The 22,781-nt window shown below is 44.9% G+C and overlaps 1 protein-coding gene across 2 annotated transcripts in view; it reads left to right on the top strand.

Moving 5' to 3' along the window:
* LOC112227454 (procollagen-lysine,2-oxoglutarate 5-dioxygenase 2-like) overlaps window positions 1-22,781 on the top strand; it is a 154,710-nt gene that overhangs the window by 116,173 nt on the left and 15,756 nt on the right. Inside the window, exons 12-17 of one of the 2 annotated variants that reach the window (XM_042308415.1) lie at window positions 6,726-6,851; window positions 9,119-9,260; window positions 11,283-11,345; window positions 16,230-16,343; window positions 16,909-16,974; window positions 17,408-17,512. In XM_042308415.1, the coding sequence (XP_042164349.1) occupies window positions 6,726-6,851; window positions 9,119-9,260; window positions 11,283-11,345; window positions 16,230-16,343; window positions 16,909-16,974; window positions 17,408-17,512 (616 nt within the window). The remainder of the gene's footprint in view (window positions 1-6,725; window positions 6,852-9,118; window positions 9,261-11,282; window positions 11,346-16,229; window positions 16,344-16,908; window positions 16,975-17,407; window positions 17,513-22,781) is intronic. The other variant, XM_042308416.1, reaches the window with a different exon arrangement.

The raw sequence follows: 22,781 nt of genomic DNA, 5'->3' as shown, positions 1-22,781 counted from the left end.
GGGCCCTCACCTCCTCCCTGTAGGAGGAGACATTTAAGAGACATTTAACTTCAGCAAACAGGAGACATTTAACTTCAAATTCTAGTAGGGTGAGGCCGGGTGCTGCAGACTGTTGTGGCAACTGAACCTTTTGGGATACCATTATTTTTGTCTTACTGAGATTCACTGTCAGGGCCCAGGTCTGACAGAATCTGTGCAGAAGATCTAGCTGCTGCTGTGGGCCCTCCTTGGTAGGGGACAGAAGAACCAGATCATCAGCAAACAGGAGACATTTAACTTCAAATTCTAGTAGGGTGAGGCCGGGTGCTGCAGACTGTTCTAGTGCCCGCGCCAATTCGTTGATATATAGGTTGAAGAGGGTGGGACTTAAGCTGCATCCCTGTCTCACCCCACGGCCCTGTGGGAAGAAATGACTGTGTTTTTTGTTTTTTTTGGTCGGTAGGGATATCCTTGTCTCATAGCGCACCAGCAACTCCTGTGGCGGGCTGGGCACAGTGCGCGCTAACCAAGGTTGCCAGGTGCACAGTGTTTCCTCTGACACATTGGTGCGGCTGGCTTCCGGGTTGGATGTGCACTGTGTTAAGAAGCAGTGCGGCTTGGTTAGGTTGTGTATCGGAGGACGCATGACTTTCAACCTTCGTCTCTCCCGAGCCCGTATGGGAGTTGTAGCGATGAGACAAGATAGTAGCTACTAAAACAATTGGAACGAAATTGGGAAGAAAACGGGGTAAAATTCAACAACAAAAAAAACAGGGTGCCTCCTGTCCCACGGCGGAAAGAAATTTGTGTGATTTTTGCCAAATTTATTTGTGTAATGTTTGTATTTTTTCCTCCAAGCTTTTTTGAAGTTTAACATATCTGACACTTGCCAGTTGGTTCAGCGCATGCTTGGAGCACACGTCCTGGTAATCCATCTGGTCGAGTGGCCTTTTGACCTGTTTAAAGGTCTTACTCACATCGGCTGCGGAGAACGTGATCACACAGTCATCCGAAACAGCTGGTGCTCTGATGCATGTTTCAGTGTTACTTGCCTCGAAGCAAGCATAGAAGTAGTTTATCTCGTCTGGTAGGCTCGTGTCACCGGGCAGCTCTCGGCTGTGCTTCCCTTTGTAATCTGTAATAGTTTGCAAGCCCTGCCACATCCGACGAGAGTTGGAGCCGGTGTAGTATGATTCGATCTTATTCCTGTACTGATGCTTTGCCTGTTTGATGGTTCGTTGGAGGGCATAGCGGGATTTGTTATAACCTTCCGTGCGAATGTTGCCAGTAATCCATGGCTTCTGGTTGGGGTATGTACGTACAGTCACTGTGGGGACGACATCCTTGATGTACTTATTGATAAAGCCAGTGACTGATGTGGTGTTCTCCCCAATGCCATCGGAAGAATCTCCGGAACATATTACAGTCTGTGATAGCAAAGCAATCCTGTAGTTTAGCATCTGCTATATCTGACCACTTTTTTATTGGCTGAGTCACTGGTGCTTCCTGCTATAATTTTAGCTTGTTAATTAACCTCTAGTGTCGAGCAATCCCGTATCCGGGAGCGTAATCATAGCCTCAAGCTCATTACCATAACGCAACGTTTCCTATTCATGAAAATCGCAAATGAAATGAAATAAATATATTGAAACACAAGCTTAGCCTTTTGTTAACAACACTGTCATCTCAGATTTTCAAAATATGCTTTAACCAAAGCTACACAAGCATTTGTGTAAGAGTATTGATAGCTAGCATAGCATTAAGCCTAGCATTTAGCAGGCAACATTTTCACAAAAAACAAGAAAAGCATTCAAATAAAATAATTTACCTTTGAATAACTTCGGATGTTTTCAATGACGAGACTCTCAGTTAGATAGCAAATGTTCCAAAAATATTATTTGTGTAAGATAAATAGCTCCGTTTTGTTCATCACGTTTGGCTAAGGAAAAAAACGAAAATGCAGTCACTTACAACGCCAAACTTTTTTTCCAAATTAGCTCCATAATATCGACAGAAACATGGCAAACGTTGTTTAGAATCAATCCTCAAGGTGTTTTTCACATATCTATTCGATAATCTATCAGTGGTGGCAGCTAGCTTCTCATCAGAAGAAAACGGAAAAATACTGCAGCTGGAGATTACGCAATAATTGCGACGGAGGACACCAAGCGACCACCTGGTAAATGTAGTCTCTTATGGTCAATCTTCCAATGATATGCCTACAAATACGCCACAATGCTGCAGACACCTTGGGGAAAACGTGGAAAAGGTAAACTGACTCCTAGCTCCTCCACAGCCATATAAGGAGTCATTGCCATGAGGCGGTTTCAAAAAATGCGGCACTTCCTGATTGTATTTTTATCTGGGTTCTTTCTGTAACATCAGTTCTGTGGCACTCACAGACAATATCTTTGCAGTTTTGGAAACGTCAGAGTGTTTTCTTTCCAAAGCTGTCAATTATATGCATAGTCGAGCATCTTTTCGTGACAAAATATCTTGTTTAAAACGGGAACGTTTTTCATCCAAAAATTAAAAGAGCGCCGCCTATTTCGAAGAAGTTAACAGAAATCAGGAGGATGGAGTTATGGTCAGATTTGTCAAATGCAGGGCGAGGGAGAGTGTTGCACGTGTCTCTGTGTGTGGAGTAAAGGTAGTCCAGAATGTTTTTTCCCTCTCGTTAGACATTTAACATGCTGATAGAAATTCAGTAGAACTGATTTAAGATTCCTTGCATTAAAGCCCCCGCCCACTAGGAGCACCACCTCTGGATGAGCATATTCCTGTTTTTTTGGTGGAATACAGCTAATTTAATGCAGTTTTATGTAGACAGCTACAAAAAATACAGATTAAATCTCTCTTGGTAGATAGTGCAGTCTACAGCTTATCATGAAGCCGAGCAAAACCTTGAGACTTCCTTAGATATCGTGCACCAGCTGTTGTTTACATAAATACATAGGCCCCCGTCCCGTGTCTTACCAGAGGCTGCTGTCCTGTCCTACTGATAGAGTGTATAACCCACCAGCTGTATGTTCTTAATGTCGTCGTTCAGCCACGACTCGGTGAAACATAAGATATTACCGTTTTTAATATTCCGTTGGTAGGATATACCTGCTTTCAGTTCGTCCCAATTATTTTACAGCAATTGAACGTTAGCTAGCAGAACAGAGGGCAGATTAGCCACTCGTTGCCTGATCCTCGCAAGGCACCCAGATCTTTTGCCTTGAAATCTCAGTTTCCTTCTCCAGTAAATCACGGGGATTGGGTCCTGGCTGGGTGTTTGACATTTGCTCAGTACATTGTTTGCACTGAGGAAATGTAGAAAGTCTGCTGTTAATTATAATGCAGAGTATTTTTCCAAGGTTGCTGTTGACTCATATCCCACGGTAGTTATTGGGGTCAAATTTGTCTCCACTTTTGTGGATTGGGGTTGTCAGTCCTTGGTTCCAAATATTGGGGAAGATGCCAGAGCTGAGGATGATGTTTAAGTTTAGCCATTTGGAATTTGTGGTTATTTCATGTAGGATACCATCAACACCACAGGCTTTTTGGGGTTGGAGGGTTTTTATTTTGTCTTGTAGTTCATTCAATGTAATTGGAGAATCCAGTGCGTTCTGGTAGTCTTTAATAGTTGATTCTAAGATTTGTATTTGATCATGTATATATTTTTGCTGTTTGTTCTTTGTTAAAGAGACAAAAAAGATTGGAGAAGTGGTTTATCCACACATCTCTGTTTTGGATAGATAACTATTTGTGTTGTTGTTTGTTTAGTGTGTTGCAAGTGGTTAGATTCTATGGATTATTCAATTACATTGAGCTGATTTCTGACGTGCTGTTCCTTCTTTTTCCGTAGTGTATTTCTGTGTTGTTTTAGTGATTCGCCATAGTGAAGGCGTAGACTCAGGTTTTCTGGGTCTCTATGTTTTTGGTTGGATAGGTTTTGCAATTTCATTTTTTAGGTTTTTGCATTCTTCTTCAAATCATTTGTCATTGTTGTTGATTTTCTTAGGTTGTCTGATTTGCAATTTTTAGATTTGATAGGGAAGCTGAAAAGTCAAATATAGTCTTAGGCTTTATACCGCAAAGTTTACACTACACTATTACAGTGAAGATGTGAAGGTGAAGTGTAGGTGAAGGTGGGATGAAGGTGGGGTAAGGTGAAGGTGGGGTGAATGAGGGGTGTAGGTGAAGGTGGGGTGAAGTGTAGGTGAAGGTGGGATGAAGTGTAGGTGAAGGTGGGGTGAAGTGTAGGTGAAGGTGGGGTGAAGGTGGGGTAAAGTGAAGGTGAAGGTGGGGTGAATGGTGGGGTGAATGGGGGGAGGTGAAGGTGGGGTGAAGGTGAAGTGAAGGTGGGGTGTAGGTGAAGGTGGGGTGAAGGTGAAGGCGGCAGGTAACCTAGTGGTTAGAGTGTTTGACTTCAAATCAAATCAAAGTTTATTTGTCACGTGCGCCGAATACAACAGGTGTAAACCTTACAGTGAAATGCTTACTTACAGGCTCTAACCAATGGTGTGGGAAAAAGGGTGTGTGTGTGTGTGTGTGTGTGTGTGTGAAGGTGGGTGTAGGTAAGTAAAGAAATAAAACAACAGTAAAAAGACATTTGAAAATAACAGTAGGTGAAGGGCTATATACCGTACACCTGTTAGTCAGGCTTATTCAGGTAGTATGTACATGTGGGTATGGTTAAAGTGACTATGCATATATGATGAACAGAGAGTAAGCAATGCTTAAAAGAGGGGTTGGTGGGTGGTGGGTGGCAGGACAACAGTAAAATGCAGAAAATAGCCCAGTTAGCCAATGTGCGGGAGCACTGTTTAGTCAGGCTTATTGAGGTAGTATGTACATGTGGGTATGGTTAAAGTGACTATGCATATATGATGAACAGAGAGTAGCAGTAGCTTAATAAGAGGGGTTGGTGGGTGGTGGGACACAATGCAGATAGCCCAGTTAGCCAATGTGCGGGAGCACTGTTTGGTTGGGCCAATTGAGGTAGTATGTACATGAATGTATAGTTAAAGTGACTATGCATATATGATGAACAGAGAGTAGCAGTAGCTTAATAAGAGGGGTTGGCGGGTGGTGGGACACAATGCAGATAGCCCAGTTAGCCAATGTGCGGGAGCACTGTTTGGTTGGGCCAATTGAGGTAGTATGTACATGAATGTATAGTTAAAGTGACTATGCATATATGATGAACAGAGAGTAGCAGTAGCGTAAAAGAAGGGTTGGGGGCACACAATGCAGATAGTCCAGGTGACCATTTCGTTACCTGTTCAGGAGTCTTATGGCTTGGGGATAAAAACTGTTGAGAAGTCTTTTTGTCCTAGACTTGGCACTCTGGTACCGCTTGCCATGTGGTAGTAGAGAGAACAGTCTATGACTAGGAGGCTGAGGTCTTTGTAACTGAAAGGATGCAAGATCAAATCCGCAAGCTGACAAGGTAACAATCTGTTGATCTGAACAAGGCAGTTAATCCACTGTTCCTAGACTATCATTGAAAATAATAATTTGTTCTGAACTGACTTAACTAGTTAAATTTAAAAAATTACAGTGAAATGTTTTCTCCAGGAAGTTGTCTAAAAGGGATTGAATTTGTTGTTGCCTAATTGTTTTTTTGTAGGTTTCCACACTACTTTCCTTCCATCTATAGCATTTCTTAAAATTATTCACATCCTTTGGCTTTGATGCCTCATGATTGAGTTATAGCTCTGTTCAGAGAGACTGGAATTTTGCTGTCATCTGATAGGGGTGTCAGTGGGCTGACTGTGAACGGTCTGAGAGGCTCTGGGTTGAGGTCAGTGATAAAATAATCTAATTTATAACTGGCAAGGGATGAGCTATAAGTGTACCTACCAAATTAGTCCCCTCGAAGCCTACCATTGACTATGTACAGTGCGACATAACTGCAGAAGTTGTGACCCATTTCTGTTGGTAGGTTTGTCATAGTTGTTTCTAGGGGGTCATATTTTGGAGTGAATACTGTAACCTCCAGGTAGGTGTTTGTCCCCCTGTGTGCTGAGGGTGTCAGGTTCTTGTCCGGTTCTGGCATTTAGGTCGCCACAGACTAGTACATGTTCCTGAGGCTGGAAAGGATTGATCTTCATCTCTAGGATGGAGAAGCTGTCATCGTTAAAGTATGGGGATTCTATTGGTGGGATATACTGTAGGTAGCACACGTGAGGCCATTTTTCTCTGTTGACATAAATCCCTTATTATTTTCTAGCCAAATGTAAAATGTTCCTGTTTTTTGAATAATTTAATAGAGTGGGTTATGTCTCCTCTATATCAAATTAGCCCCCTGAGTCTTTTCCTCTTCTTCTTCCCCTTCTTCTCCTTCTCCTTCTTCTTCTTCTTCTCCTTCTTCCCCTTCTTCTCCTTCTCCTTCTTCTTCTTCTTCTCCTTCTTCTCCTTCTTCTTCGTCTTCTCCTCCTTCTTCTTCTTCTTCTTCTTCTTCTCCTTCTTCTCCTTCTTCTTCTCCTTCTTCTCCTTCTTCTTCTCCTTCTTCTTCTTCTTCTTCTTCTTCTCCTTCTTCTCTTCTCCTTCTTCTCCTTCTTCTTCTTCTTCTTCTTCCTTCTCCTTCTTCTTCTTCTTCTCCTTCTTCTTCTTCTTCTCCTTCTTCTTCTTCTTCTTCTTCTTCTTCTCCTTCTTCTCCTTCTTCTTCTTCTCCTTCTTCTTCTTCTCCTTCTTCTTCTTCTCCTTCTCCTTCTTCTCCTTCTTCTTCTTCTTCTTCTTCGTCTCTTTTCTGACAGGAAAATAATTGGTCCCCTTGTCACTCGTCATGGCAAGCTGTGGTCCAACTTCTGGGGGGCGTTGAGTCTGGATGGTTACTATGCCCGTTCTGAAGACTACATCGACATCGTGCAGAGCAAGCGTGTGTGAGTGTCCTGTCCTCAACCAATGGGGTCGGGTTCTTCCTATAAACCATCACTCCTGTATATCAACATTCTGGGTGATTTGTAAATGTAGGAGTATTTCTCACACACTGATCTGTTTCATGGAAGCCACAGTGCCACAAAAGTATACCTTTAAACTGTGAAAGCTACTAGATAGTTTACTAGGTTGTCATAGCCTGGGTTTATGGGTTACTAGTTAGTTTACTAGGTTGTCATAGCCTGGGTTTATGGGTTACTAGTTAGTTTACTAGGTTGTCATAGCCTGGGTATATGGGTTACTAGTTAGTTTACTAGGTTGTCATAGCCTGGGTTTATGGGTTACTAGTTAGTTTACTAGGTTGTCATAGCCTGGGTTTATGGGTTACTAGTTAGTTTACTAGGTTGTCAGGGCCAGGATATATGGGTTACTAGTTAGTGTACTAGGTTGTCAGGGCCAGAGTTTATGGGTTGCTAGTACGTTTACTAGTTAGTTTACCAGGTTGTCAGGGCCAGGGTTTATGGGTTACTAGTTAGTTTACCAGGTTGTCAGGGCCAGGGCTTATGGGTTACTCGTTAGTTTACCAGGTTGTCAGGGCCAGGGTTTATGGGTTACTAGTTAGTTTACTAGGTAGTATACCTGGTTGTCAGGGCCAGGGTTTATGGGTTATGTGAGTGAATGGTTGTGTGTAAAATAAACCGTAAAGGATCTGTTTTAGGAAAGACCTCTCTAAACCCCACCTCTGTCTTCCTAAACCACACCTCTGTCTTCCTAAACCACACCCCTGTCTTCCTAAACCACACCCCCGTCTTCCTAAACCACACCCCTGTCTTCCTAAACCACACCCCTGTATTGCTAAACCACACCCCTGTCTTCCTAAACCAGACCTCTGTCTTCTTAAACCAGACCTCTATCTTCCTAAACCAGACCTCTGTCTTCCTAAACCAGACCTCTGTCTTCCTAAACCAGACCTCTGTCTTCCTAAACCAGACCTCTGTCTTCCTAAACCAGACCTCTGTCTTCCTAAACCAGATCTCTCTTCCTTAACCAGACCTCTGTCTTCCTAAACCAGACATATTTCTTCCTTAACCAGACATATTTCTTCCTAAACCAGACCTCTGTCTTCCTAAACCAGACCTCTGTCTTCCTAAACCAGGAGAGTGATCATGTTCCAGACTTCTCTTCCTAACCAGGAGAGTGGTCACTTCCTAAACCAAGAGAGTGATCATGTTCCAGACTTATCTTCCTAAACCAGGAGAGTGATCATGTTCCAGACTTCTCTTCCTAAACCAGGAGAGTGATCACTTCCTAAACCAGGAGAGTGATCACTTCCTAATCCAGGAGAGTGATCATGTTCCAGACTTCTCTTCCTAAACCAGGAGAGTGATCACTTCCTAATCCAGGAGAGTGATCACTTCCTAATCCAGGAGAGTGGTCACTTCCTAAACCAGGAGAGTGGTCACTTCCTAAACCAGGAGAGTGATCACTTCCTAAACCAGGAGAGTGATCACTTCCTAAACCAGGAGAGTGATCACTTCCTAAACCAGGAGAGTGATCACTTCCTAAACCAGGAGAGTGATCACTTCCTAAACCAGGAGAGTGATCATGTTCCAGACTTCTCTTCCTAAACCAGGAGAGTGGTCATTTCATAAACCTGGAGAGTGATCACTTCCTAAACCAGGAGAGTGATCACTTCCTAAACCAGGAGAGTGATCACTTCCTAAACCAGGAGAGTGATCACTTCCTAAACCAGGAGAGTGATCACTTCCTAACCAGGAGAGTGATCATGTTCCAGATTTATCTTCCTAAACCAGGAGAGTGATCATGTTCCAGACTTCTCTTCCTAAACCAGGAGAGTGATCATGTTCCATATCATGACATGTTGAATATAATGAAAAATATGTATTGCAGCTCATTAATATGAATTATTGTCAGTACTAAAACTAAACCCTCTCTCTCTCTATCTTTCACTCTATCTCTGCCCTCTCTTTCTCTCTGGTCTCTCTATATATTTCTCAATCCATATCTCTCTCTCCTCTCTCTCATTTCAAATTCAATTCAAGGGGTTTTATTGGCATGGGAAACATATGTTTACATTGCCAAAGCAAGTGAAATAGATAATATACAAAAGGGAAATAAACAATAAAAAATGAACAGTACACATAACACTCACAATAGTTGTAAAATAATATAGACATTTCAAATGTTATATTATATTATTGGCAATGTTGTAACAATATGCAAATGGTCTCTGCTCTCGCTCTTTTCTCAGGGGTGTATGGAACATTCCCTACATGGCTCATATATACTTGATAAAGGGAGAGGTCCTGAGAAACGAGCTGAAGGAGAGGAACCATTTTGTTTTGGAGAAACTGGATCCCGACATGGCTCTGTGCAGACACGCTAGAGAACTGGTAAAACCACTCAGATTATCTAGTTAGCAGCTCCTGAATTGACAATAATACTCTGTTTAGAATATGAGAGTGTACAGGACTTCTGGTTGATATACATTAGATTATACAGGACATCTGGTTATTATACGATTGTCTTCAGCCTCCTGAGGTTGAAAACGCGCTGTTGCGCCTTCTTCCCCACACTGTGTGTGGGTGGACCAATTCTGATTGTCAGTGATGTGTACACCGAGGAACTTAACTTTCCAGCTTCTCCACTGCGGTTCTGTCCATGAGGAAAGGGGTGCTCCCTCTGCTGTTTCCTGAAGTCCATGATCATCTCCTTCATTTTGTTGGCATTGAGGGAGAGGATATTTTACAGGCACCCCTCTCACAGGTTCCTCACCTCCTCCCTGTAGGCTGTCTCGTCATTGTTGGTAATCAGGCCTACTACTGTTGTGTCGTCTGCAAACTGGATGATTGAGTTGGAGTCATAGATGAACAGGGAGTACAGGAGGGGACTGAGCACGCACCCTTGTGGGGCCCCTGTGTTGAGGATCAGCAAAGTGGAGGTGTTGTTTCCTACCTTCACCACCCGGGGGAGGCCCGTCAGGAGGTCCAGGACCGAGGTGCATAGGGTGGAGTTCAGACCCAGGGCCCTGAGCTTATTGGTTAGCTTGATACTGGTACTAAGGTACTATGGTGTTGAAGGCTGAACTATAGTCATTGAACAGCATTCTTACATAGGTATTCCTCTTATCCAGATGGGATAGGGTAGTGTGCAGAGTGATGGCAAATACATCGTCTGTGGATCTATTGGGGCGGTATGTAAATTGAAGTGGGTCTAGGGTATCAGTTAAGGTGGAGGTGATTTGATTCTTAACTAGCCTCTCAAAGCACTTAATTATGACAGAAGTGAGTGCTACAGGGCGTTATTGTCATTTAGTTCAGTTACCTTTGCCTTCTTGGGTACAGGAACAATGGTGGTCATCTTGAAGCAAGTGGGGGACAGCAGACTGGGATGGGGAGAGATTGAATATACCAACCAGATGTCCTGTATATTTTAGGTTATGTTATCTTAGTTAATGATACTTTTGTTAGGTTATGTTAGTTCATGCTTATATTAGTTTATTTTAGTTCAGGTTAGGTTATGTTACGTTATGTTACGTTATTGATAGTTTATATTAGGATATGTTGGTTTATGTTTATGTTAGTTTGTGTTAGATTAGGTTAGGTTATGTTACTTTATGTTAGGTGATGTTATGTTAGTCAATATTATGTTAGGTTATGTTATATTAGGTTATATTAGGTTGTATTAGGTTATGTTAGGTTATATTAGGTTATGTTATGTTAGTTTATATTAGGTGATGTTATGTTGGTTTATGTTAGTTTATGTTATATTAGGTGATGTAATGTTAGGTCATGTTAGTTTATGTTATATTAGGTGATGTTATGTTAGGCTATGTTAGGTTATGTTAGGTAAGCATCTGCTGTGGTATCCTGTACCCAGTCTGTCTCCATGTGTTTGTATGTCCTTAAGGCATGATCTCCAGCATCTTTGGTGCGTGCAGGGCTCTCCGCTCCACTGGTCCCATCATTTTGCACCTCCTTTCCTCCTCCTCCTCCTCCTCCTCTTCCTCCTCCTCCTCTTCTGCTCGTCTGTGTCATGTGACCATGTCCAAACAATGGGAATGTCTGGCTGATTTCCCAACCTTGTGTTTTTTTACTTCCCTGGTCCTTGTAGACTTTGAACTAGTCTGTCTGTCCAGCTGAACGTTATGGCATCCCGTCACGTGTCACCCCATGCTAACACCTACTACCATGGAGCTCTGCTACATCACTTCACTCTGTCCCAGCATGCACCACTTACTAAGATAAAAACTACCAAAACATCAGCTTCAGAGGGAATCTTGGTCTTCCTCGTGCAGCAGGCTCATCTCCTTCCCATGCCTCCTCCTGTATGTTACGTCTTACCTATCTATCAAGCTCTCTCTCTGACAAAACGTAACGTTACAACATTTACATGGTGATTTTCCTTCGTTTTAGACCAATCACAGAGAAAAAGACTCCCCCAACCCGGAAACATTCCATATGCTCAGAGTTCCAAAGGTTTTTAACTGCTTTCATTATTCTATTTGGTGTCAATATCAATTTCCAATGTAGGTTTACAACGTAGGTTTACAATGTAGGTTTACCATGTAGGTTTACAACATAGGTTTACAACGTAGGTTTACCATGTAGATTTACCATGTAGGTTTACAACGTAGGTTTACCATGTAGGTTTACAATGTAGGTTTACCATGTAGATTTACCATGTAGGTTTACAACGTAGGTTTACAACGTAGGTTTACCACGTAGGTTTACCACGTAGGTTTACCACGTAGGTTTACCATGTAGGTTTACCATGTAGGTTTACCATGTAGGTTTACAACGTAGGTTTACCATGTAGGTTTACAACATAGGTTTACAATGTAGGTTTACAATGTAGGTTTAATGTAGGTAGGTTTACCACGTAGGTTTTTAGGTTTACAATGTAGGTTTACCACGTAGGTTTACAACGTAGGTTTACCATGTAGGTTTACCATGTAGGTTTACCATGTAGGTTTACCATGTAGGTTTACCTATAACGTAGGTTTACAACGTAGGTTTACAACATAGGTTTACAATGTAGGTTTACAATGTAGGTTTACAATGTAGGTTTACCACGTAGGTTTACAACGTAGGTTTACCATGTAGGTTTACCATGTAGGTTTACCATGTAGGTTTACCTATAACGTAGGTTTACAACGTAGGTTTACAATATAGGTTTACAATGTATGTTTACCATGTAGATTTACCATGTAGGTTTACCATGTAGGTTTACAACGTAGGTTTACAATATAGGTTTACCATGTAGGTTTACCATGTAGGTTTACCATGTAGGTTTACAACGTAGGTTTACAACGTAGGTTTACAATATAGGTTTACCATGTAGGTTTACCACGTAGGTTTACAACGTAGGTTTACAATATAGGTTTACAATGTAGGTTTACCATGTAGCTGTACAATATAGGTATACAATGTAGGTTTACAATGTAGGTTTACAATGTAGGTTTACCATGTAGGTTTACAACGTAGGTTTACCATGTAGGTTTACCATGTAGGTTTACAACGTAGGTTTACCACGTAGGTTTACAATATAAGTTTACCATGTAGGTTTACCATGTAGGTGTACAATATAGGTTTACAACGTAGGTTTACCACGTAGGTTTACAATATAGGTTTACCATGTAGGTTTACCATGTAGGTTTACAACGTAGGTTTACAACGTAGGTTTACAATATAGGTTTACAATGTAGGTTTACCATGTAGCTGTACAATATAGGTATACAATGTAGGTTTACAATGTAGGTTTACAATGTAGGTTTACCATGTAGGTTTACAACGTAGGTTTACCATGTAGGTTTACCATGTAGGTTTACAACGTAGGTTTACCACGTAGGTTTACAATATAGGTTTACCATGTAGGTTTACCATGTAGGTTTACCATGTAGGTTTACCATGTAGGTTTACCATGTAGGTTTACAATGTCCAACCAATGTTGGCATATGTCCAACATTGGTAGGAAACCATTTGGTGTTTTTTTTATCATTATTTCAGCCACCCTACGAAATTGAGGAATCAGTACCTGAATTCTTATGAACATGTTTTCCCATCAGAGCATTACCAGATCAAACCTTACAGATCTGTTTCTGTGATAAATGATCATTTGGACGTTAAAAACTTTGAATCGTCTCTAGAGACGTCTTTCAGGATGTCTGCCGAGGCCTCTTAGAGAAGCTCTGCCAAACCAATAGAGATGAAGCTGTCTATCTCTCAGGCCTAAGCCTTTGGAAATCGATTTTGACCTATCTGTCATGGCTGAGGTTAGATACACAGGAAGCACCTGCTTTTGGTCATATCTTTTATCGACAATCCATTTCAAAGCTTTTGTGGTGCTTCAGTGCCGCAAGGAGTATTTAGAAGGAGGAATAACGATCTGATCCGTCCGTGATAGCCATAGTAATGTAGCCATAGCAATGTAGCTATAGTAATGTAGCATTAGTAATGTAGCCATAGTAATGTAGCCATAGTAATGTAGCCATAGCAATGTAGCCATAGTAATGTAGCCATAGTAATGTAGCTATAGTAATGTAGCTATAGTAATGTAGCCATAGTAATGTAGCCATAGTAATGTAGCCATAGCAATGTAGCCATAGTAATGTAGCTATAGTAATGTAGCATTAGTAATGTAGCCATAGTAATGTAGCCATAGTAATGTAGCCATAGCAATGTAGCCATAGCAATGTAGCATTAGTAATGTAGCCATAGTAATGTAGCATTAGTAATGTAGCCATAGTAACGTAGCCATAGTAACGTAGCCATAGTAACATAGCCATAGCAGCGTAGCTATAGTAACGGAGCTATAGTAACGGAGCTATAGTAACTGATCTATAGTCACTGAGCTATAGTAACGGAGCTATAGTAACGGAGCTATAGTAACGGAGCAATAGTAATGGAGCTATAGTAATGGCCACCTGCAAGTTCCCAAGTAATGTAGCCATAGTAATGTAGCCATAGTAATGTAGCCATAGTAACGGAGCCATAGCAACGGAGCTTTAGCAACGGAGCTTTAGTAACAGAGCTTTAGTAACGTAGCTATAGACACGGAGCTATAGTAACGGAGCTACTATAGTCACGGAGCTATAGTAACGGAGCTACTATAGTAACGGAGCTACTATAGTAACGGAGCTACTATAGTAACGGAGCTATAGTAACGGAGCTAATGGAGCTATAGTAACGGAGCTATAGTCACGGAGCTTTAGTAACGGAGCCATAGTAATGTAGCCATAGTAACGGAGCCATAGTAACGGAGCCATAGCAACAGAGCTTTAGCAACGGAGCTTTAGTAACGGAGCTTTAGTAACGTAGCTATAGTCACGGAGCTATAGTCATGGAGCTACTATAGTAACGGAGCTATAGTAACGGAGCTATAGTCACGGAGCTATAGACACGGAGCTATAGTCACGGAGCTACTATAGTAACGGAGCTATAGTAACGGAGCTATAGTCACGGAGCTATAGTAACGGAGCTACTATAGTAACGGAGCTATAGTCACGGAGCTATAGTAACTTAACTACTACAGTAACGGAGCTATAGTAACGGAGCTTTAGTAACTGAGCTATAGTAACGGAGCTATAGTAACGGAGCTATAGTAACGGAGCTATAGTAATGGAGCTATAGTAATGGAGCTATAGTAATGGAGCTATAGTAACGGAGCTATAGTAACGGAGCTTTAGTAACGGAGCTATAGTAACGGAGCAATAGTAACGGAGCAATAGTAACGGAGCTACTATAGTAACGGAGCTACTATAGTAACGGAGCTACTATAGTAACGGAGCTATAGTAACGGAGCTATAGTAATGGAGCTATAGTAATGGCCACCTGCAAGTTCCCTGCATCCATGATTATTTAAACCCCCCAGAGCCAATCCCTTCGCCCCCTAACCCCCACAACTATGTCACCAGCTTTTCTCCCCAACGCTCTGAACGTCTCAGACTAGGCTAGCTGTTTAGACCTTAGCTACACCTTTTTACTTCCAGCAGGACACACTCCCTCCAAAAACCACATCATGAAAATCATAATTCATAAATTGGAGACATAATTTACATTAAAGAGAAAACAGATGGTCAAAGATCCAAAACAACCCAGCTGTGATTTGTCAAGGGGAGAAAGACAGAACGCCTAGTCTGAATGTCCAGTCCAGCCACCTGCCACCCTCCCCCTACCATGTCCCTCCCTCCCCCTACCATGTCCCCCCTACCCCCTACCATGTCCCCCCTACCATCTCCCTCCCTCCCCCTACCATGTCCCTCCCTCCCCCTACCATGTCCCCTCCTCCCCCTACATGTCCCCTCCTCTCCCTACCATGTCCCCTCCCATGTCCCCCTACCATGTCCCCCTACCATGTCCCCCCTACCATGTCCCTCCCTCCCCCTACCATGTCCCTGCCTCCCCCTACCATGTCCCCTCCCTCCCCCTACCATGTCCCCTCACTCCCCTACCATGTCCCCTGCCCCCCTACCATGTCCCCTCCCTCCCCTACCATGTCCCCCCTTCCATGTCCCTCCTCCCCCTACCATGTCCCCCTACCATGTCCTCTCACTCCCACTACCATGTCCCCTCCTCTCCCTACCATGTCCCCTCCCTCCCCCTACCATGTCCCTCCCTCCCCCTACCATGTCCCCTCCCTCCCCCTACCATGTCCCCCTCCCCCTACCATGTTCCTGCCTCCCCTACCATATCCTACCCTCCCCTTCCTCCCTCTCCATGTCTTCTCTCCCTCCCCCTCCCCTCCCCTTCCTCCCCCTACCATGTCCCTGCCTCCCCCACCATGACCCTGCCTCCCCCTACCATGTCCCCCTCTCCCTACCATGTCCCCTCCCTCCCCCTACCATGTCCCTGCCTCCCCCTACCATGTCCCTGCCACCCCCTACCATGTCCCTGCCTCCCCCTACCATGTCCCTCCCTCCCCTTCCTCCCCCTCCATGTCTTCTCTCCCTCCCCCTACCCTCCCCTGCCTCCCCCTACCATGTCCCTCCCTCCCCCTACCATGTCCCTGCCTCCCCCTACCATGTCCCTGCCTCCCCTACCATATCCCCCCCCCCTCCCCTCCCCTCCCCTTCCTCCCCCTCCATGTCTTCTCTCCCTCCCTCTAACATGTACCTCCTCACTCCTCCCCTTCCACGCCTCTCCATAAATGATCCAGTATTATTTATAGACATGTGGTTGTCATTGTTTGGTTTCCTAAACACTTAATCATTATGTCAGATAGTGTTCTGGTGAGACATGTCAATCACTATGTGGGTACTATTTACGGTATCATCTCTATTATTGTATATGCTTAGAAAACAATCTATTTATGAAACTCTGTCCACTTTGGAAGGCTAATTTGACTTTCTCTGTCCGCTACAGGGAATGTTCATGTACATTACAAACCGTCATGAGTTTGGAAGGCTAATATCCACAGCTAACTTTAACACATCACATTACAACAGTGATCTGTGGCAAATATTTGAGAATCCAGTGGTAAGTCCTCATATCCTCCCTCCCTGCTTTTGTTTGATTTGTGTATATATATGTTTTAAGATATGGTAACCGTGAGATACGATTACCCTTTGTCTGATTCATTTGTAGTGATGAAAAATATGACGTACTGTAAATATGCAGTGAACTCTGCTTCGCTAAAAAGGATCTGTGATTTACTGACTGAGAGTTATGGGTTTTGTCTGGGAGTGTCTGGTGAGAGGGGAGTGTCTGGTGAGAGGGGAGTGTCTGGTGAGATGGGAGTGTCTGGTGAGAGGGGAGTGTCTGGTGAGAGGAGAGTCTGGTGAGAGGAGAGTGTCTGGTGAGAGGAGAGTGTCTGGTGAGAGGAGAGGAGAGTGTCTGGGAGTGTCTGGTGAGAGGAGAGTGTCTGGGAGTGTCTGGTGAGAGGAGAGTGTCTGGTGAGAGGAGAGTGTCTGGTGAGAGGAGAGTGTCTGGTGAGAGGAGAGTGTCTGGTGAGAGGAGAGTGTCTGGGAGTGTCTGGTGAGAGCTGAGTGCCAGAGGATAAGCCGTGAGAGGTATGCAGGTCAGTGAACTCTCTCTCTCTCAGGACTGGAAGGAGAAATACATCCACCCCAACTACACACGCATCTTCACGGAGAACTACCTAGAAGAGGTGTGTATATCTTAAGTTACAGAGATACAGTCATGTGAAAAGTAAGTGTCTCTAGCCGTGGATCTCTAGCCAGAGTGACTTAGTACCTGTCTATAGTGACTCAGTACCTGTCTCTAGTGACTCAGTGCCTGTCTCTAGTGACTCAGTACCTGTCTCTAGTGACTCAGTACCTGTCTCTAGTGACTCAGTACCTGTCTCTAGTGACTCAGTACCTGTCTCTAGTGACTCAGTACCTGTCTCTAGTGACTCAGTACCTGTCTCTAGTGACTCAGTACCTGTCTCTAGTGACTCAGTACCTGTCTCTAGCCGTGGATCCCAGAGTGAGGTCCTCAGTGACTCAGTAAGTGTCTCTATTCGTGGACGTGTCTCTAGCTCATCTCTCTCTTTCTCCTAAAACTCTGTAGTTCTAACTGTCTGTGTCGGTCTCCTCTAGCCATGTCCAGATGTGTTCTGGTTCCCGGTCTTCACGGAGCGGGCCTGTGATGAGCTGGTGGAGGAGATGGAACACTATGGGTCCTGGTCTGGAGGCAACCACGAGGTCAGAGGTCAAACGTAGCACATAGTACATACTGTAAAGTGATTAATAACATAGTACATACTGTAAAGTGATTAATAACATAGTACATACTGTAAAGTTATGTGGTGGTCAACCTATAGACCTTCAGTGGTGAACCTATAGGTCTTCAGTGTGTGAACCTATAGACCTTCAGTGGTGAACCTATAGACCTTCAGGGGTGAACCTATAGACCTTCAGGGGTGAACCTATAGACCTTCAGTGGTGAACCTATAGACCTTCAGTGGTCAACCTATAGACCTTCAGTGGTGAACCTATAGACCTTCAGTGGTGAACCTATAGGACCTTCAGTGGTGAACCTATAGACCTTCAGTGGTGAACCTATAGACCTTCAGTGGTGAACCTATAGACCTTCAGTGGTGAACCTATAGACCTTCAGTGGTGAACCTATAGGTCTTCAGTGGTGAACCTATAGGCCTTCAGTGGTGAACCTATAGGCCTTCAGTGGTGAACCTATAGGCCTTCAGGGGTGGTAGACCTTCAGTGGTGAACCTATAGGCCTTCAGTGGTGAACCTATAGGTCTTCAGTGGGTGACATGTTAGTATAGTGGTGAACCAATAGGACTTCAGTGGTGAACCTATAGGCCTTCAGGGGTGAACCTATAGGTCTTCAGTGGTGAACCTATAGACCTTCAGTGTGTGAACCTATAGACCTTCAGTGTGTGAACCTATAGACCTTCAGTGGTGATCCTATAGGCCTTCAGTGGTGAACCTATAGGTCTTCAGTGTGTGAACCTATAGACCTTCAGTGGTGAACCTATAGGCCTTCAGTGGTGAACCTATAGACCTTCAGTGGTGAACCTATAGACCTTCAGTGGTGAACCTATAGACCTTCAGTGGTGAACCTATAGGCCTTCCGTGGTGAACCTATAGACCTTCAGTGGTGAACCTATAGACCTTCAGTGGTGAACCTATAGACCTTCAGTGGTGAACCTATAGGCCTTCAGTGTGACAGGATAATGATTCTGAAAGGACGGCAACCGTTATACCAGCGCTCTCAGTGCTCTCAACACTAAGGGCCAGTAGTGTAGTGGAGGGTAAACACTAAGGGCCAGTAGTGTAGTGGAGGGTAAACACTAAGGGCCAGTAGTGTAGTGGAGGGTAAACACTAAGGGCCAGTAGTGCAGTGGAGGGTAAACACTAAAAGCCAGTGGTGTACTGGAGGGTAAACACTAAGGGCCAGTGGTGTAGTGGTGTAGTGGAGGGTAAACACTAAGGGCCAGTGGTGTAGTGGTGTAGTGGAGGGTAAACACTAAGGGCCAGTAGTGTAGTGGAGGGTAAACACTAAGGGCCAGTAGTGTAGTGGAGGGTAAACACTAAAAGCCAGTGGTGTACTGGAGGGTAAACACTAAGGGCCAGTGGTGTAGTGGTGTAGTGGAGGGTAAACACTAGGGCCAGTGGCCAGTGGTGTAGTGGAGGGTAAACACTAAGGGCCAGTAGTGTAGTGGAGGGTAAACACTAAGGGCCAGTGTGTAGTGGAGGGTTAACACTAAGGGTCAGTGGTGTAGTGGAGGGTAAACACTAAGGGCCAGTAGTGTAGTGGAGGGTAAACACTAAGGGCCAGTAGTGGAGGGTAAACACTAAGGGCCAGTGGTGTAGTGGAGGGTAAACACTAAGGGCCAGTAGTGGAGGGTAAACACAAAGGGCCAGTAGTGTAGTGGAGGGTAAACACTAAGGGCCAGTGGTGTAGTGGAGGGTAAACACTAAGGGCCAGTAGTGGAGGGTAAACACTATGGGCCAGTAGTGTAGTGGAGGGTAAACACTAAGGGCTAGTACTGTAGTGGAGGGTAAACACTAAGGGCCAGTAGTGGAGGGTAAACACTAAGGGCCAGTAGTGTAGTGGAGGGTAAACACTAAGGGCCAGTAGTGTAGTGGAGGGTAAACACTAAGGGCCAGTAGTGTAGTGGTGTAGTGGAGGGTAAACACTGAGGGCCAGTGGTGTACTGGAGGGTAAACACTAAGGGCCAGTAGTGTAGTGGAGGGTAAACACTAAGGGCCAGTAGTGGAGGGTAAACACTAAGGGCCAGTGGTGCAGTGGAGGGTAAACACTAAGGGCCAGTAGTGGAGGGTAAACACTAAGGGCCAGTAATGTAGTGGAGGGTAAACACTAAGGGCCAGTAGTGTAGTGGAGGGTTAACACTAAGGGCCAGTAGTGTAGTGGAGTAGTGGAGGATAAACACTAAGGGCCAGTAGTGTAGTGGTGTAGTGGAGGGTAAACACTGAGGGCCAGTAGTGTAGTGGAGGGTAAACACTAAGGGCCAGTGGTGTAGTGGAGGGTAAACACTAAGGGCCTGTAGTGGAGGGTAAACACTATGGGCCAGTAGTGTAGTGGAGGGTAAACACTAAGGGCCAGTAGTGGAGGGTAAACACTAAGGGCCAGTAGTGTAGTGGAGGGTTAACACTAAGGGCCAGTAGTGTAGTGGAGGGTAAACACTAAGGGCCAGTAGTGTAGTGGAGGGTAAACACTAAGGGCCAGTAGTGTAGTGGTGTAGTGGAGGGTAAACACTGAGGGCCAGTGGTGTAGTGGAGGGTAAACACTAAGGGCCAGTGGTGTAGTGGAGGGTAAACACTAAGGGCCAGTAGTGGAGGGTAAACACTAAGGGCCAGTGGTGTAGTGGAGGGTAAACACTAAGGGCCAGTAGTGGAGGGTAAACACTAAGGGCCAGTAGTGTAGTGGAGGGTAAACACTAAGGGCCAGTAGTGGAGGGTAAACACTAAGGGCCAGTAGTGTAGTGGAGGGTAAACACTAAGGGCCAGTGGTGCAGTGGAGGGTAAACACTAAGGGCCAGTAGTTGAGGGTAAACACTAAGGGCCAGTAGTGTAGTGGAGGTTTAACACTAAGGGCCAGTAGTGTATTGGAGGGTAAACACTAAGGGCCAGTAGGGTAGTGGAGGGTAAACACAAAGGGCCAGTAATGTAGTGGAGGGTAAACACTAAGGGCCAGTGGAGTAGTGGAGGGTAAACACTAAGGGCCAGTAGTGTAGTGGAGGTTTAACACTAAGGACCAGTAGTGTATTGGAGGGTAAACACTAAGGGCCAGTAGTGTAGTGGAGGGTAAACACAAAGGGCCAGTAATGTAGTGGAGGGTAAACACTAAGGGCCAGTGGAGTAGTGGAGGATAAACACTAAGGGCCAGTAGTGTAGTGGTGTAGTGGTGTAGTGGAGGGTAAACACTAAGGGACATTAGTGTAGTGGTGTAGTGGAGGGTAAACACTAAGGGTCAGTGGTGTAGTGGAGGGTAAACACTAAGGGCCAGTAGTGTAGTGGAGGGTAAACACTAAGGGCCAGTTGTGTAGTGGAGGGTAAACACTAAGGGCCAGTGGTGTAGTGGTGTAGTGGAGGGTAAACACTAAGGGCCAGTAGTGTAGTGGAGGGTAAACACTACGGGTCAGTTTGTAGTGGAGGGTTAACACTAAGGGACAGTGGTGTAGTGGAGGGTAAACACTAAGGGTCATTGGTGTAGTGGAGGGTAAACACTAAGGGTCAGTGGTGTAGTGGAGGGTAAACACTAAGGGCCAGTAGTGTAGTGGAGGGTTAACACTAAGGGCCAGTAGTGGAGGGTAAACACTAAGGGTCAGTGGTGTAGTTGTGTAGTGGAGGGTAAACACTAAGGGCCAGTAGTGTAGTGGAGGGTAAACACTAAGGGCCAGTGGTGTAGTGGAGGGTAAACACTAAGGGCCAGTAGTGTAGTGGTGTAGTGGAGGGTAAACACTAAGGGCCAGTAGTGTAGTGGTGTAGTGGAGGGTAAACACTAAGGGCCAGTGGTGTAGTGGAGGGTAAACACTAAGGGCCAGTGGGGTAGTGGAGGGTAAACAATAAGGGCCAGTAGTGTAGTGGAGGGTAAACACTAAGGGCCAGTGGTGTAGTGGAGGTAAACACTAAGCACCAGTAGTGTAGTGGAGGGTTAACACTAAGGGTCAGTGGTGTAGTGGAGGGTAAACACTAAGGGCCAGTGGTGTAGTGGTGTAGTGGAGGGTAAACACTAAGGGCCAGTAGTGTAGTGGAGGGTAAACACTAAGGGCCAGTAGTGTAGTGGAGGGTAAACACTAAGGGCCAGTAGTGTAGTGGAGGGTTAACACTAAGGGTCAGTGGTGTAGTGGAGGGTAAACACTAAGGGCCAGTAGTGTAGTGGTGTAGTGGAGGGTAAACACTAAGGGTCAGTGGTGTAGTGGAGGGTAAACACTAAGGGCCAGTGGTGTAGTGGAGGGTAAACACTAAGGGCCAGTAGTGTAGTGGAGGTTAAACACTAAGGGCCAGTGGTTTAGTTGTGTAGTGGAGGGTAAACACTAAGGGCCAGTAGTGTAGTGGAGGGTAAACACTAAGGGTCAGTGGTGTAGTGGAGGGTAAACACTAAGGGCCAGTAGTGTAGTGGAGGGTAAACACTAAGGGCCAGTCATGTAGTGGAGGGTAAACACTAAGGGCCAGTGGTGTAGTGGAGGGTAAACACTAAGGGCCAGTGGGGTAGTGGAGGGTAAACACTAAGGGCCAGTGGGGTAGTGGAGGGTAAACACTAAGGGCCAGTGGTGTAGTGGAGGGTAAACACTAAGCGCCAGTAGTGTAGTGGAGGGTTAACACTAAGGGTCAGTGGTGTAGTGGAGGGTAAACACTAAGGGCCAGTAGTGTAGTGGTGTAGTGGATGGTAAACACTAAGGACCAGTAGTGTAGTGGAGGGTAAACACTAAGGGCCAGTGGTGTAGTGGAGGGTAAACACTAAGGGCCAGTAGTGGAGGGTAAACACTAAGGGCCAGTGGTTTAGTTGTGTAGTGGAGGGTAAACACTAAGGGCCAGTAGTGTAGTGGAGGGTAAACACTAAGGGCCAGTGGTGTAGTGGAGGGTAAACACTAAGGGCCAGTAGTGGAGGGTAAACACTAAGGGCCAGTAATGTAGTGGAGGGTAAACACTAAGGGCCAGTGGTGTAGTGGAGGGTAAACACTAAGGGCCAGTAGTGTAGTGGAGGGTAAACACTAAGGGCCAGTGTGTAGTGGAGGGTTAACACTAAGGGTCAGTGGTGTAGTGGAGGGTAAACACTAAGGGGCAGTAGTGTAGTGGAGGGTAAACACTAAGGGCCAGTAGTGGAGGGTAAACACTAAGGGCCAGTGGTGTAGTGGAGGGTAAACACTAAGGGCCAGTAGTGTAGTGAAGGGTAAACACTAAGGGCTAGTACTGTAGTGGAGGGTAAACACTAAGGGCCAGTAGTGGAGGGTAAACACTAAGGGCCAGTGGTGTAGTGGAG

This window comes from Oncorhynchus tshawytscha, linkage group LG29 (genome assembly GCF_018296145.1).
Source record: "Oncorhynchus tshawytscha isolate Ot180627B linkage group LG29, Otsh_v2.0, whole genome shotgun sequence".
Lineage (NCBI taxonomy): Eukaryota > Metazoa > Chordata > Actinopteri > Salmoniformes > Salmonidae > Oncorhynchus > Oncorhynchus tshawytscha.
The sequence above is the reverse complement of the archived record's forward strand: the minus strand, read 5'-3'. Positions and strand labels throughout refer to the sequence as shown.